The 13,647-nt window shown below is 44.4% G+C and overlaps 2 protein-coding genes across 2 annotated transcripts; one reads left to right on the plus strand and one right to left on the minus strand.

The window, feature by feature from the left end:
* Positions 1-5,494: 5,494 nt before the first annotated feature.
* Positions 5,495-9,582, plus strand: naa30 (N-alpha-acetyltransferase 30, NatC catalytic subunit). The gene is made up of 4 exons (XM_088361097.1): positions 5,495-6,435; positions 7,083-7,206; positions 7,306-7,361; positions 7,441-9,582. Exons 1-4 carry the CDS (start codon positions 5,740-5,742, stop codon positions 7,576-7,578), a joined length of 1,014 nt encoding a protein of 337 aa, XP_088217223.1. The 5' UTR covers positions 5,495-5,739; the 3' UTR covers positions 7,579-9,582.
* armh4 (armadillo like helical domain containing 4) lies at positions 9,574-13,630 on the minus strand. The gene is made up of 8 exons (XM_088361081.1): positions 13,478-13,630; positions 12,455-12,951; positions 11,387-11,638; positions 11,029-11,145; positions 10,823-10,963; positions 10,684-10,715; positions 10,465-10,614; positions 9,574-10,355 (listed from the first exon to the last, which is right to left on the minus strand). The coding sequence occupies exons 1-8, from the start codon at positions 13,489-13,491 to the stop codon at positions 10,281-10,283; spliced, it is 1,278 nt and encodes a 425-aa protein (XP_088217207.1). The 5' UTR covers positions 13,492-13,630; the 3' UTR covers positions 9,574-10,280.
* Between the last annotated feature and the right edge of the window lie 17 nt (positions 13,631-13,647).

Raw genomic sequence — 13,647 nt, forward strand, 5'->3', positions numbered from 1 at the left:
TGACCGTTCGGTACTTGATTGTATCTTATGTTTTGACTAATGCTAGACGCCAGTTTTTGATTACTACTGAACGCTCTGCACAGAGGGAAATAGTTTGCCTAACAAAGAAAAGATACGGTTGAATGCGGTACGACAGTGTATGTCCAAGATTGGAGAAGAATGTTCACAGGAAGGTCACGTGGAGATAAAACCAGTGGGTGCCAGAAGGAGCCACCCGAGAACTCGGACAAAGATGATCGCCAAGGCCGAGAGACGGGATGGAAGACAACAGCCCCCACCTACACACCGAATCGCCCATAACCAGCACCACTCCCATGGAAGCAGACTCTCCTTCGAACTTGCCCCACCCCGAAGACTCATCGCCCATCAATCCCGGCCCACAATGTGCTACTGAATATAAAACTGATCTAACAACCTTGGACTTGGCCCTTTTCTGAATGGAGACTTTCCGCTCTTGAAGGGCCCAGCGCTGTATTGCACTTTCCTGAAAACAGAGCTTTTTGAACAAGAATTGTGATTGAACTCAACCAAGCTGTCTAAGTCTAATTTCTGCTTCAGTGTCTTTGCATTTTCCTAAATCTGAAGAAATCAAACGAGCACGCAGTGAGTAAATTGAATAACAGGTGATTGGCAAAGGCTTTTGCCGTGAGGCGCAGATAACGCGCTCCCTAAATTGTGGACAAAATCCAACAAGACCTGCCGGTTTTTAAACAAATAGATATTTGTGGGTCAAATATCGATCTCACAATTTCCCATCAGTTATTGACTACTTGGTTAGTTGAATCTCACTCTTACATTTCCGCTCTTGTGGGCCTATCAACTTTTTTAGGGACGCCGTAATCTGTGAACCCTGAATCATAATCTTTGGCTAAATCTATGTAATACGGGTAATTCGATGAAGCAGTATTTTCCTGCAGAGAGGCGAAATCCTGTTGACTATTCAAGGATTGAATCATCCAACGGTAATGCCATTAGACCAGTGCCACGGATTCCTGGGCAAATGCTGTTTAATTGCCAGTAACCAGCCATTGTCTGGTGACGGCTACACACTATGCAAGTGGCGTCGACGACGGGATGGGGGGGGCGTGTGAAAAAGATGGCCCCCTCGTCTTGAGCCAATCGCCATTGAGAGACAGATTTATGCCCGGGCTGGAAAGTAGCAGAGGCACTGGCTTAACCAAAGTCTTCAAGAGTCTAAATGCAGAGTTACTCTCAGGGCTTTTATCACAGGATTTGCGCGACAATGCGATTTGGAATGGGGGGGTTGTCTATTGAAGATTTTTTTTTTTGCGAGGATCAAGCCTTGTCGCTCACGTTTATTAGCGCACAACGCGATTGTTGCCGTTGTAATCGCCATGTTTATATTTGGCTTAAAGTGGAGAAATCTCTCGGTCCAATGAATGAAAGAGACTTGGATGTTTTTGTCAATAAAACTGATGGCCGCTTTTTGCTGGACAATTGAAACGGGGGCAATTTAATGAGAGTTTGAATCGGAGGCCCGCAGTGGAGGACGCAGATTGGAAGTGAGAGGTGTGTCGGGCCTTCATTGTGACGGGCTGCCCGGGAGACGGGCGGCTCTGCCAGGACAGACACTGACTGGCTTTGACAGCGCAAAGAACCTTTTCTCTGTGCTCTTTTTAATTTCCCCCAAAAAAAGTCTTTTTTTTTTTTTTTATTATGAAGAACCCCACCAGTCCATTCACTCTCCCATTGCTTCTGCTTGGTTCTTCTTGCTCCACTGGGATTTTATTTTAAAATAAAACACTGGGCTATTTTTGTTTTATTTATTTTTTTTAAATTTTTTTTTTATTTGTTTCATATATTTTTTATGATGTGTAACACAATGACTTTTTGTTCATGCTAACGAGGGCAAACAAATCCAATCTCTAGAGACGACATTTTAAAAGATGTCCAATCTTGAGGTGACCATCAAATTTAGGCCTTGACCTTTCCATTGTCCGATTTTACTTTTATTATTTTATCTCTGTTATTGTCACGTTAAAATCATAAGAGATTATTTTGAATATCACCCATATTTGATGAAGTGCAGCTGCTGGCTGGCTCCAACGGGCCTGTGTGTAAGATCAGGATTCTCAACGGGTGGTAGGTTGGGTATCTTTTTGCGAGGAGCAATTAATCTGCGGTGCCAGTCACCCGGGGAGAGCGCCAAACCTCTCGACGGGCTTTTAGCGGCGGCGCTAATGACGAGTTTGATACGTGCTTTTATCGCGTGCCCTTCGATGACTGCACCGTTTCATTAGACATGTCTGCTTCATATCTCACTTTGCACCAGAGCGAACTGTGAAGGGATTAATTTTATGATGGACCCCCTACCTTCTCCTCCCCTCGCCTCCCTCCCCGACTCCGCTACCCAGCTACCAGCCAGGCACCCGGGAGGAATAGCGCCTTTGTCGCCATGCCGTTTTTTCCGAGTTGAGGAACAAGAGGAGTTTAATCCTCATTGTCAGGGAGACTGCCGAGGGTGAGAGGGGGTCCTGCGGCTGTAAAATGATCCAACTGGCCTCGGCTAATCCTCTGCTAACCCCCCCCTCACTCCTGTGCCTGACCCCCTCCCGGCCTCAATTCATGCAATACTGCCACTTTTTCGTCCTCTGCATGATGCTCAAATGTTTAAGGCAAAAATATTGGGATTAAACATGTATGAGGATGAGAAAGTGTAAAAAAAACAACATTAAGAGCACGTAAACAACATAGCTAAGTGATTTTAGCGCCATATATACGTTTAAGCGGGATTGAATTAAATGAACCGCATGTCGATATTGCGTCGACAATCTGTCCTTTTAAAATTGCTCCATCATGTCCATTACTTTGGGAATGGCTTAATCACACTGAAGTGGTCCTGATGACATTTAAAGAAAACATCTGCATTGCACAATTAGCAAAAAAAAGAAAAAGCGACAAAACGCATAAATCGTCCGCTAGACGACTTCTCATTAGAGAAGTGGGATTATTTGGCGGCCGGACGTCTCGTTGACGTTAAGTCTTTCCCCGCACTAGACAGATGCCTCGTCGATCTTTTTGCCTTCCATTCCTCTCCCGTTTAGCCCCTCTTTTCTTCTCTCTCTCTTTTTTTCTGAGTGACAGCTCAATGGCTGCCTCTCCCAGGCTTATCAAGCCTCAGCAGATGGTTGACTTGGATCGCTGTTCATACGGCACGATCCGCGACGGCGATAAACGCCGTAACAGAGGAAGGGGGGGGGTGCGAGGGAGAATGAATGCCATCTTTCCGTGGTTCCGCCTTTCTTCTCTTCTTTCTTCCCGCCATCACAGTTTCCCGTTCCCACCTGGACCCTCGAGCTCTTGGTCTTCTTCGTCCTCCACCTTAAGCTCTTCTGTCCTTCGCCCCTCCGTTTTTGGATGTGAACCCGTGCAATTGTCTCGGCTCCCCCCGCCGAGCTGGCGCCATGTCTAAAAGTCCCCAGGACCCCCTCGCTCACTCAGGGGGCCCTCCAGCCATGCCAGAAATGCCCTTGTTCTCCTCTTGGAAAAGGTCAGATCCAGTCTTGTCATCCCTCATGCCCAACCCTTGATCCCTGCGATGTCATCCTCACGCTGTCATTTATGTACACCTGCTTCAATGGCTTTTTTTTAAGGCACAGTAAACCAACACAATAAATTGAATGGACACATTAAGACATGATGCACACATATTATTTTTATGTATTTAATAGTATATACTGAGAATTGGGAATTTTATTTTTGGGACAGTGAGGTTCCGCAAAAAAAAATATTTGTGTATACTACACTACTCAATGCCATATGTTAGGCGGCATAGTCCAGTTCGCCCAGTTATGGCCATCTTCTGGCAACCACCACAGTGCACCTGCATCCTTCCAATCCATGCAGCCTGACCCGCTTTTTGTGCTGGTCCCACCCCCTCACTTCAGTCCCTAATCAAGCAACCAGAAACTAATTAAATGCAGCTCTCGTGGACCAGACGCCAAGCCTGGACAGAAAGAGAGAAGGAGAAGGACACAGGGACTCAGTGTAGAGAGGAAAGAGGGGGGGTGCAGATATTTGGGTACGTTTTGACCTACACTGCTTGTTTTTTTTGTAAGGTATTTTTAGTTCTACGCTTCATTTGAGTGCCAAGCAAGCACTGTAATCACCAGCACACCAGTCACATGACGCAACTGACACCCTGGAGATATTTGGAAAGCGGGGTTGCGGGAAAAAAGGTACAACGGGGACCGAATAGAATAACGAAAGTATTTAAACGCAGCCAAGTGTCTGTGAGAGTCCCCAGAAAAAGCTGGCGAGAAGTGATGGAGAAAGTCATTAAGAGAAGCCTGTTCAAGTAGATAGGCCCCGAAAGGAGATTTGAAGAGGGGGAACTGATTGCACATGTCTCATTGCGGCTCTTCACCAGTTCTCAGCACCCCGGGGCTTAGAGAGCGCTTTCAAAGGCGTGCTGCACAGTTTGAGCTCTATATGCGTCTTTTGGGTGTATTCAAGGAAATAATATATATACATCTTCTCTATCAGTGGACTTGAACAGTTAGCACCATATTTGGAAAAAAAAACAAGAATGTGCATTCAATTATATATTCTATTGAATGACTCAATCAAGATAATAGGCCTTCATTCGTTCCACAATGGAGAAAAGATGTATACAATTTTTTGTAGGCTATATGTTATTTGCTATGCCATATTTATCATTAACCCATATAAAGTATGATTAGTAATGAGGACCTTTAATGTGAATTTTATTTCAAAATATATTATGCTGATTGTGATCCATCAAGATAAAAGCCAAATTTTCCTTCCAAAATTTCATATTGCTATTTAGTCATATTGACATTATTATTTTTATAGTTATTATAGAATAAATGTTATTGTTGACTTAGAAATAACTCTTTTAAAAAGTTTTGGTTTGTACCCAAGAAATAACCTAACACTGCACATTTGGACGCTCCTTGTGTCACTTCTTTTACGTCATTACTGGAAAAAAAACTTAAAAAATACAAAACGGCGACATCCTTTGGTGGAATTGTGCTACTGCTACAGGAGTGGAGCGATAAATCGTGATCTAGCGCCCTCTGCTGGACGTTAAGGAGGTCACAACGGTTGGTTCTCATTGGCCTTCAACCTCTCCGGGAAAGTGATTGATAAATATCATTTGAATCATAACTTATTGGTGTGGTGTTGAATTTAGGTTATGTGTGTGCTGGGATCGCTATAGCAAGCTTAGCTTATAAAAGTTCAACCACTTTTGAGTCTATACTGTAAAGTTTTGACTTTGATCACATGGAACTGCAGTTTTCACTAATGGTTTAATAAATTTTTATTGTACATTTTACACAATACACTTTATTATATTGTTGTATAATATTCTAAACACAAAGTAGAGCCAGTAGCTCCCGATTAGTTATTTACAAATATTTAATAAAATAAAACACACGTCTTTACAATTTACCAAGCTTTATTCAGACAGAGTGCTGTCAAAGGCATTTCACGGCACTGTCGTAAAACGTAACCGTGCGGCAGTGTTGCAATGGCCTTTGCTGCGACAGCACTTTGCGGCAGCAGGGAGAGCTCGAGGAGAAAGCCAGCGAATAACGTCGCCGCTCCACGAGCCCTTTTCGCCTCAATAATCCGTGGATTTACGCCTTCTTCGGCGGAGTCACTCCCGCGGTGTTGTCGTATCTCCGCTTGGCGTCGTGAATGAACTTGTGTCCGACGTTTCCCAAGCGCGAATCGCCACCTTGATGCGGTGGGATGGCCACAGTGCCGCCTGGGCCTAGTAGCGCACTGCCCGCATCCCCGGCTGAAAGTCCACCTTTCCCCGGGGCTGGGTGCGAAGACGGAGGGCCGTGTCGACCCGGGGAGGACCCCGCGTCGGGGAAGCCGCTCGCCGAAGCCAAGCAACCGGGCAAGAAGAAGCAGAAAAACATGCTAACTCGAGCTAGCCCGCCGGCGTTGCATCTCAAAATGCCAACCGTGGAGCAGCAGCTGCTCAACGGCTTGTCCGGTAGTCCCGTGGAGGAACCGGGGGGACACCTTGACAATACGAGACCACCCGCGGACGACTGTGACAGCAGCGGCGATGACGGGACCCCGAACGACATGGATCACTGCCAACACGAAGGCCCCCGCTCCAAAAACGGCTGTCACTCGCCGCTGGTTAACAATAGTATGAACGGGATGCCGGCCCGGACGAGAATTCAGGCGGCGCCGCTCGCTTCCGGGAGCTCTGGGGACACGGAGCAACCCCAGCCGCCCTCGGACGAGCTTGCCCGGCTCGAGTTGGGCGCCTCGCCGCTGGAGGACACCCACGACATTTGTTATGTACGTTACGAGTCCGAGCTTCAGATGCCGTGGATCATGAGACTGATCACCAAGGACTTGTCTGAGCCTTACTCCATTTACACGTACAGGTACTTCATCCACAACTGGCCGCAGCTCTGCTTCCTGGTGAGTGTCAACCCCCTCGCCTCTAACCTCCACCACACCTCATACCTAAGTTCCATGACATTCTTTAAAACCAGCTGCACGTATTGGAAAATGTCAAGTAGTTCACAAGTGACATTTACGTTTTGTATATTGTAAATGCATAAGCTGTAGTGCACGTCAGTTGCATAGTATGCTTTTAAAGCGGCTGCAATTACACTGGATGACCTTAGTTTCCATGAAATTCCAAAGTAGTTCCTGCTTTTAGTTAACCTTTCCTTAAGGTAATTCCTGAGTGTGTTTAATTTTGTCCTTTATTCACTTGTGGTGGTAAAAATTAAAAGCTTGGGATTTATTTTTTTGCAATATGACTGTCATTGCTGATCATTAATCTTCCGAAGCACATTCTTAAATTATCTTCTTATCATCTTTCGGATGCTTGTCTGACCTCAAAATCCCCAGAGTGGATCGTGAGTGTCATAGTTTGAGTAAAGAGTAGAATAATAGTTCTATGGTTATCATTACTAATCGTGTTGTGACTCTTGTTTCCATAACATGCTATAGGACCGCACACCAACTATGCAGATGTAGAAATGATCGAACAACAAATCAGAAGTCATTTGACAGCAGGAGGGGCATCTGAGGTTTACAGTGTGATTGCGATTTGACAGGCCATGGTGGAGCAGGAGTGCGTCGGCGCCATCGTGTGTAAACTGGACATGCACAAGAAGATGTTCCGGCGCGGGTACATCGCCATGCTGGCTGTCGACTCCAAACACAGAAGGAAAAGCATCGGTGAGGAAGAAAATCCTGTTTAATTTGCTTTCTGATACATAAAAAGAGTCCTCAGTTCTGTTCCTAATCCAAGTCTTTAAACCCTTTTTATGTTATCAGGTACTAATCTGGTGAAGAAGGCCATCTACGCCATGGTGGAGGGCGACTGTGACGAGGTAATAACGCCCTTGAAAAATCAACCATATTTATTTATTATTGCAAAAAAAAAAATTCTCTCACTGGTTTCCATCGCAGGTTGTCCTCGAGACAGAGATCACCAACAAGTCGGCGTTGAAGCTGTACGAAAACTTAGGCTTTGTGCGGGACAAGCGGCTCTTCAGATATTATTTGAATGGCGTGGACGCACTCAGGCTCAAACTGTGGCTACGCTGAGTTTGAGGATGGAAGGGGCGGGGGGACTGGACAAGTGATCAAGCCTGCCTGCCTCATTTCACTTTTGACACACAGACACACACATACATGCAACAGTATGCACATTTAAATGCATAGACACATACACAGACACATGCACACACGATTCTTGCCCTCCAGGTGTTTTCCATGAAGGCCCCTTCTTTCTCCCGACATGAAAAAAAGATGGAGGAGTGCGGGGAATTGGAGGCCAGGGTCTCCGAATGACCTTGATGACGTTTTTCGACCTTCAAACTTTGGGAGTGGATGCATGGACGGAAGAAAAACAAGTAAGCGTGGGGTCTTAAAGACCCAACCCCCCCAAACTTAATGGTGGAGTTTATTTTTGTGTTTCTTTTTTAAAAATTTTGGGAGAGGTCATGACGCATACATACATGCGTGTGTGATTGACTGCCCACTTTGGTGTGTGAGAGTTTATCAGTTCCCTGTTTGTCCACTTGGTGGTGCTGTTTCTGCCACACACACCTCAAAGGACTGAAGCCTGTGTCAAGACGTGTTATTTTATTGTGTGTGTCACGGATCACTCCACGAGCATCAAACATCAACCTCCACTTTTTTTTTTTTTTTTTTTCAAGCTCCAAAAGCTTTCAAAATCCAGTGAGCCCAAATTAGGAAAACCCCACCCGCCGCCTCCCCCACTTCCAAATGCAATGTTCCTGAGAGTTAGTCAGTTTTGCAAATTCCAGCTAGCAGAGGGTTCGCCTTCACGCTTGTTCGCAGTGTTCCGCATCACGCTGCTGCCGTCTTTCTGTTTTAAGTTCATCTCAATGCGAAAAACAAAAACTCAAAACCACAAGACTCTTGTTAGATGGTTGTTTTCTTCAAAAGAACAAATGTCAGATGCACTTGTTTGGAAGTTGTATGTACGTGTGTCCTATTTTGACTTCACTGTGGATTTATTTCGTTCTTGTTCAAACAACCCCGTACACACACAAAAACTATTTTTTTTTTAATGTTCCGCTCGATGGAAGGAAAACGCAATTTTCCTTTTTGTAGACAACTAAACAAAAAAAAAAACAATTGGAACTCGCAACTTAGGGCTGCATTGAAAGAAAAGGAAACAATAATATTGAATTTGTAAAATTAGCTCCAGTAAAAGAAACACTGCAATATTATAATAAAAAATCCCATATTGATTTTTTTCTGACAATGGTGCAACTTTAGAAACCCATGACTTGCAATCTTGTCACAGTTTTGAGAAATATATGAATGCCATTTTTCTTAATTCCCCCCTCCCCGTCAATTTGGGGCACTTGCAATTCATCTAAATATGCAAATACACTCCTGCTGACCTATTTTTATCACGCCGATATGCTGCCAAAAGTCACGTCAGAAGAACGAGGGCAACAAAAAAATCGTAGTGCCACTTTTTGCTCAACTGATCCTTTTTTCGAGCCCTTTTTTTTTCAGACTGGCTGTTTACTTATGCGCTTCTAGAGGTGTTGCCATGGCGACGGGGCTAATTGAACCGTCTTCCGTACGTCAATCTGGACAAATAAAACTTGAATCAGCCGTGCGACTATTCCCTGACATGTCATAATACTGTGAATCGAACAGTGCCGTCTTTTTTTTTTTTTTTTTTAAAAGGCATTACAGCCTGAGTGCATCTGACTAAAGGGCTTTGTCGTCTTTATCATTTAGAAAACAAAAAAGAATGATAAGCCACTAAATTCTTTAATTTTTTTTGTCTTCACTGGCACTATGTATGGCCCACACAAAACATCCTCCGCCATCCATGCTGTGTTGAAAAATAGGCGAAAATCTATATATTTGCTGTTGTTTCTCTGCATGTCGGACTTGTTTCACCCCCCCCCCCCCCCTTCTTCTTCCTCGGCATCACCGTCCCCCACCCCTTTTGATTTGGATCTGAAAAATGTCTGCGAGCCTTTATTTAATGTGGAGAAGAGAGCGAAAACAAACAAAAAAGAACACAGAAATAAATTATTTGATTTTTTTAATGCTGTACATCTGACTGGTCTAAGTTATTTTTCAACTTGAGTTGCACACAGGTTTTTTTTTTAATTCTTTTATTTTGAGAAAACACAAAAGACAAAACGTCTTTTAATAACCCAAAACAGTATTATTGCATTAACACCTGTGTTTCAACATTGAACATATAAAAAAATACAACAATCAAATAAGACCATAAAGTTAGCTCAAGAAGTGAATCTCATTAGATTCAATTGTCTCAAGATGTGCTCCCGAATTAAGTCACTGAATTGACTTTTTTAAAAATCACAAATGCTGACCTTTACTGAAAAAAAAGTCCTGATAACCAACAACAACACCAGACAACTGCTTATTCATTGCTTTGTGTTTTAAGTTACATTTGAAACATTTAGTCCATACGCAGATGCAAACAATGAATGAAAAGCTGTGAATGAGAAATTGTTAGCTACCACGCTAGCCCTGTTAGCAAAGTAAATGTGACATGTAACAAATTTCTATTGACACTAACATGTACGAGCACTATACTGTATTTGTGTTGTGTACCTTTTCAATTATCCCCTTGTTTTTTTTTTTTTGTGAAATAGGTGTCACATGACCACACAGCCATTTTGAAACATGGAATTAAGTTCCCACGTGAGATTGTCCAGGAGCTGTCTGAGGCGGTATATAGATGCCGCTGTCATGGCAACATTGATTGGGTCAGTCTTTTTGGATCAGAACTCATCCTCAGAACTGTCGGCCAACAGCATGGCCTGATCTTGCCGGCCGATGCACGTCTCACCTGGTTGCTAAGCAGAATTCATAGAACATGACTAAACTGGAGGTTTTTGCATAATCCTGTTAAACAAGCAACCACTAGCATAACATCTTGGGCGGAGCTAATATTTGCATACTAACCTCCGCAGGCCGGACCTTCCTCCGCTGGCGTTTAAAGCTGTTCCGCCGACTCCGCTGAATCCTCCTCATGCTGTAGAGGGCGCCAACGAGCAGAAGGGCCCCCGCCATGCCAATGGCCACCGGGGCCAACATGCCGGAAACGTAGCCTGCCTGTAGCGTGGGCGGAGACAAAATAGGTTGCAAAAACAGATGGTAACGGACGAGGCCGGTTAGTCTCACCTTTTCTTGGATCAGTGCCACCCAGCTACGCACTGCAAACAAGAGTCAACTTTAATCATGTGTTTCAAGATCAACAATTCCACTTTCATTTTACATTTCCCCAAAAATAAATCATGAAAGTGTCGTTTTTGTTTCATACTCAGGCCTTGATTGCGTTGCACCCAAACAGGAGGTGGGGGGATGAGGCTGTACGTAGGCTGAGTCCGGGACGTCTCAGTCGGGTCCTCTTGGCTCTCCTCGTCCTCCAGCGATTCTTCAGAATTCTCCTCGTCCAGATCGTCTGAAACACAAGCAAGTTGAGTCACTTTGAAATGCTGTTGAAAATTTGCTGTGTTTGCCATTCACCCTCAGAGTCCGTCTCCTCTAAACCCGATTGGGGAAAGGGCACAGGTGGATTGGTTGCCGCAGTAACCGGGGTGGAATCTTGCGCAGTGTCGGTGAGTTCTGACGTCGGCACAGTGCCTAAACATAAGAAGCGGGGGAGTGTGGATGAAAATTTGGGATGCTTAATACACAGACGTGGTTTATTAGCATACAAAGTGCTGTACATAAAATAAAAATCAGATATAAAAACAAAGACAGTAATTCAAAACCATCACAAATCCATACTGGAAAATAAACAAGAAGTCAGACATTTTGCTTTGAAGCAGCCATTTTGGAAGCTTTTTTTTTTTTATATATTTTGACCTGACCTAAAACTGACCTGATTGGCTGCTGACATTCAGAAGCTGGACCTCAGCCGTCATCAGGGGCATTGTGCGTAGAGGCTTGTCTGTCTCCGTGGTGACCGCTCGCTCCGAGTCTTCCTCTGGCAGCGGCGTGACTGCGGTTGCCATGACGACAGCTGGAAGCTGAGCCACGGATTCCTCCATAGGCTCAAAGATGAGCGGCAGGGACTCGGAAGACATGGTGCCCTCTGTGGTGTCGTCCTGGGAAGGCGGCGCCGCCGTGTTTGCTATTAGAAACAATGTCCAAAAATATTTTGTAATAATATCAGAGGCATGTATTCTTCTAGCACTATACATATCCAATGCATTATTATTATCAATATCGTAAGTGACTCATTAAGATACTGTAATATAAAACTTAATTCTCGTAAGACTACAACTTTAATCTGGTTGTGTAATTTTTTGGGGTACATTTTGGCCCTAATATATTTTGGGGTATAATCGAGTGATAGCACTGTAACCCCAAAATATGGCAACCAAGCACAAGCCTAGGAGCACACACAAAAAAAGGTGTGTGACATGTCGAGTAATGTCCTTTGATGGCGTCTGCCTTACTCCCTGCCTTCCCCGTTGTTCCACTTTGAACAGCGACGGGGACCCGCGGCGCTCTAATTAACTTCTATTCCTGTCTGGAGTTTGCCCCCCACCACCACGTAGCGATATGCAGGCAGGGAGTGTTAAACAGCCTTGTCTGTAAAGAGGTCACAAAGTACAAAAACATTGTTATTGTAATTAAGTTATTTTTTGTCTTTAGGTTTCTGTACTTGTGAATTCATTTTTCGAAACACTTTTTGCTTATAGTACTCCCTAACAGGACTGAACGATTTTGAAAGTGAGGAAGATATGTCTAATGGAAGATACAAAATCTCAAAATGTAATTCCATTAAAGCATTTTCTGGCTGTAAAATACAATATTTGCAGTGTGATCAAGAGAACACACTGACCTCAACCCAGAGCAATTATAAAAGCCTTCACAAAATGCTCCAGACTGTCATACAAAAAAAAAAAAAATGTCAGCCATTGTATAACAAAGGTAAACTAACCTCCGCTGGGTCTGGGAGCCTCTGTCCACAGGCCCTCCATGCCGTCTTCTTTGGGCATGGTGTCCTCACTCATGTCGGGTAAGAAGGGTTCCGGTGGTGTGGGTAATATAGGACCTTCACGTTCCCACATGGATGACGTGGTGGTCCGTGTGGGAACAGAGACTGGTGTGAGGAGGGGACTGGATGGATTTGGAACTGTAGTGGAGGAAGACCACCTTGTGTCTTCATGCAGTCTAATGGCTGTTGTGTCTCTCTGTGTCCTTTCCAGGACAACTTTGTGGATGTTCTCTCTGTCAAGTGTCCACCAGAACTTCAGCGCTTTGGGCTTGGATTCTGCATCAAGACTTTGCCCGTTTGGCATTACCATCCTCAAAGATCTCCATCTGACTGAACCTGCAGCTTCCTTCCGGAGATCCTGGACTGCATTTCCACACACGCACAGGCAAACTCCGGCCAGGAGGAGGCGATGAAGCGGGTCAGTCGGCAACATCTTCTGTCTGCGCATGAAAAAGCACACAGTCATGAATCTAGACCTGAAAAAAAAAACACATTCCCGATCCAGTCTATCAGGGATTCCCAATCTGTGGGACGAGAACCACTGGTGGTTCGCTAGCTCCCTCTAGTGGTAAGCAAAACACTACAACAACACTCAAAACAGCCGCATAAAAATATCACATTCTCCCCTTTTGCAATGTTACATAAACGTAAAATGTCGTAGAAATACAACCAAACACGTGCAAGAGACTTTTTTTTTTAATTGCAACAAACCCCACGTATGCTGTGTCATGGTTATCAAATCCGAGCTGAGTCACTGTAATCATTGCCAAATACAAATGCTCAAAACATGTCAACCAAAAAAAAGCCCCTTTTCTCTAGCTGACGGCTCCGCGTATGCAGAGTAAACAACTCCACACTGCGTGCGTTATGGAACCACTCCAATCGCATTACACACGTTAAATATAAATCCATGCATGTTTTGGGGTATCCGGAGCATTAAAATGACCAAAATGCGAGTGCATTTACCTTGCAGAGTGCATGATGGACCGAAGATGATGGGTTCGTGTGCGATAGGGAGAGAGCGAGAGCGAGAGAGAGAGAGAAAGAGAGAGAGAGAGAGAGAGGAGGTGCAGTGTTGTTCCTATTCCAGCTTCTCCTCAAGTGCGCTCCATCACTGAGTGACGCCGTAAATTAGC

Source organism: Syngnathus floridae, chromosome 19 (genome assembly GCF_059516105.1).
Source record: "Syngnathus floridae isolate MCC-2025c chromosome 19, RoL_Sflo_1.0, whole genome shotgun sequence".
Taxonomy (NCBI): Eukaryota; Metazoa; Chordata; class Actinopteri; order Syngnathiformes; family Syngnathidae; genus Syngnathus; species Syngnathus floridae.

Coding starts and splice junctions, on each gene's coding strand:
- armh4 (XM_088361081.1), bottom strand. Junction 11,639..12,454: donor GGCTCCCAGACCCAGCGGAG/GTTAGTTTACCT, acceptor TGTTTCTAATAG/CAAACACGGCGGCGCCGCCT. Junction 11,146..11,386: donor GAATGTCAGCAGCCAATCAG/GTCAGTTTTAGG, acceptor TCTTATGTTTAG/GCACTGTGCCGACGTCAGAA.
- naa30 (XM_088361097.1), top strand. CDS start 5,740: ATGGCCACAGTGCCGCCTGGGCCTAGTAGCGCACTGCCCGCATCCCCG. Junction 7,207..7,305: donor ACACAGAAGGAAAAGCATCG/GTGAGGAAGAAA, acceptor TTATGTTATCAG/GTACTAATCTGGTGAAGAAG. Junction 7,362..7,440: donor TGGAGGGCGACTGTGACGAG/GTAATAACGCCC, acceptor TTTCCATCGCAG/GTTGTCCTCGAGACAGAGAT.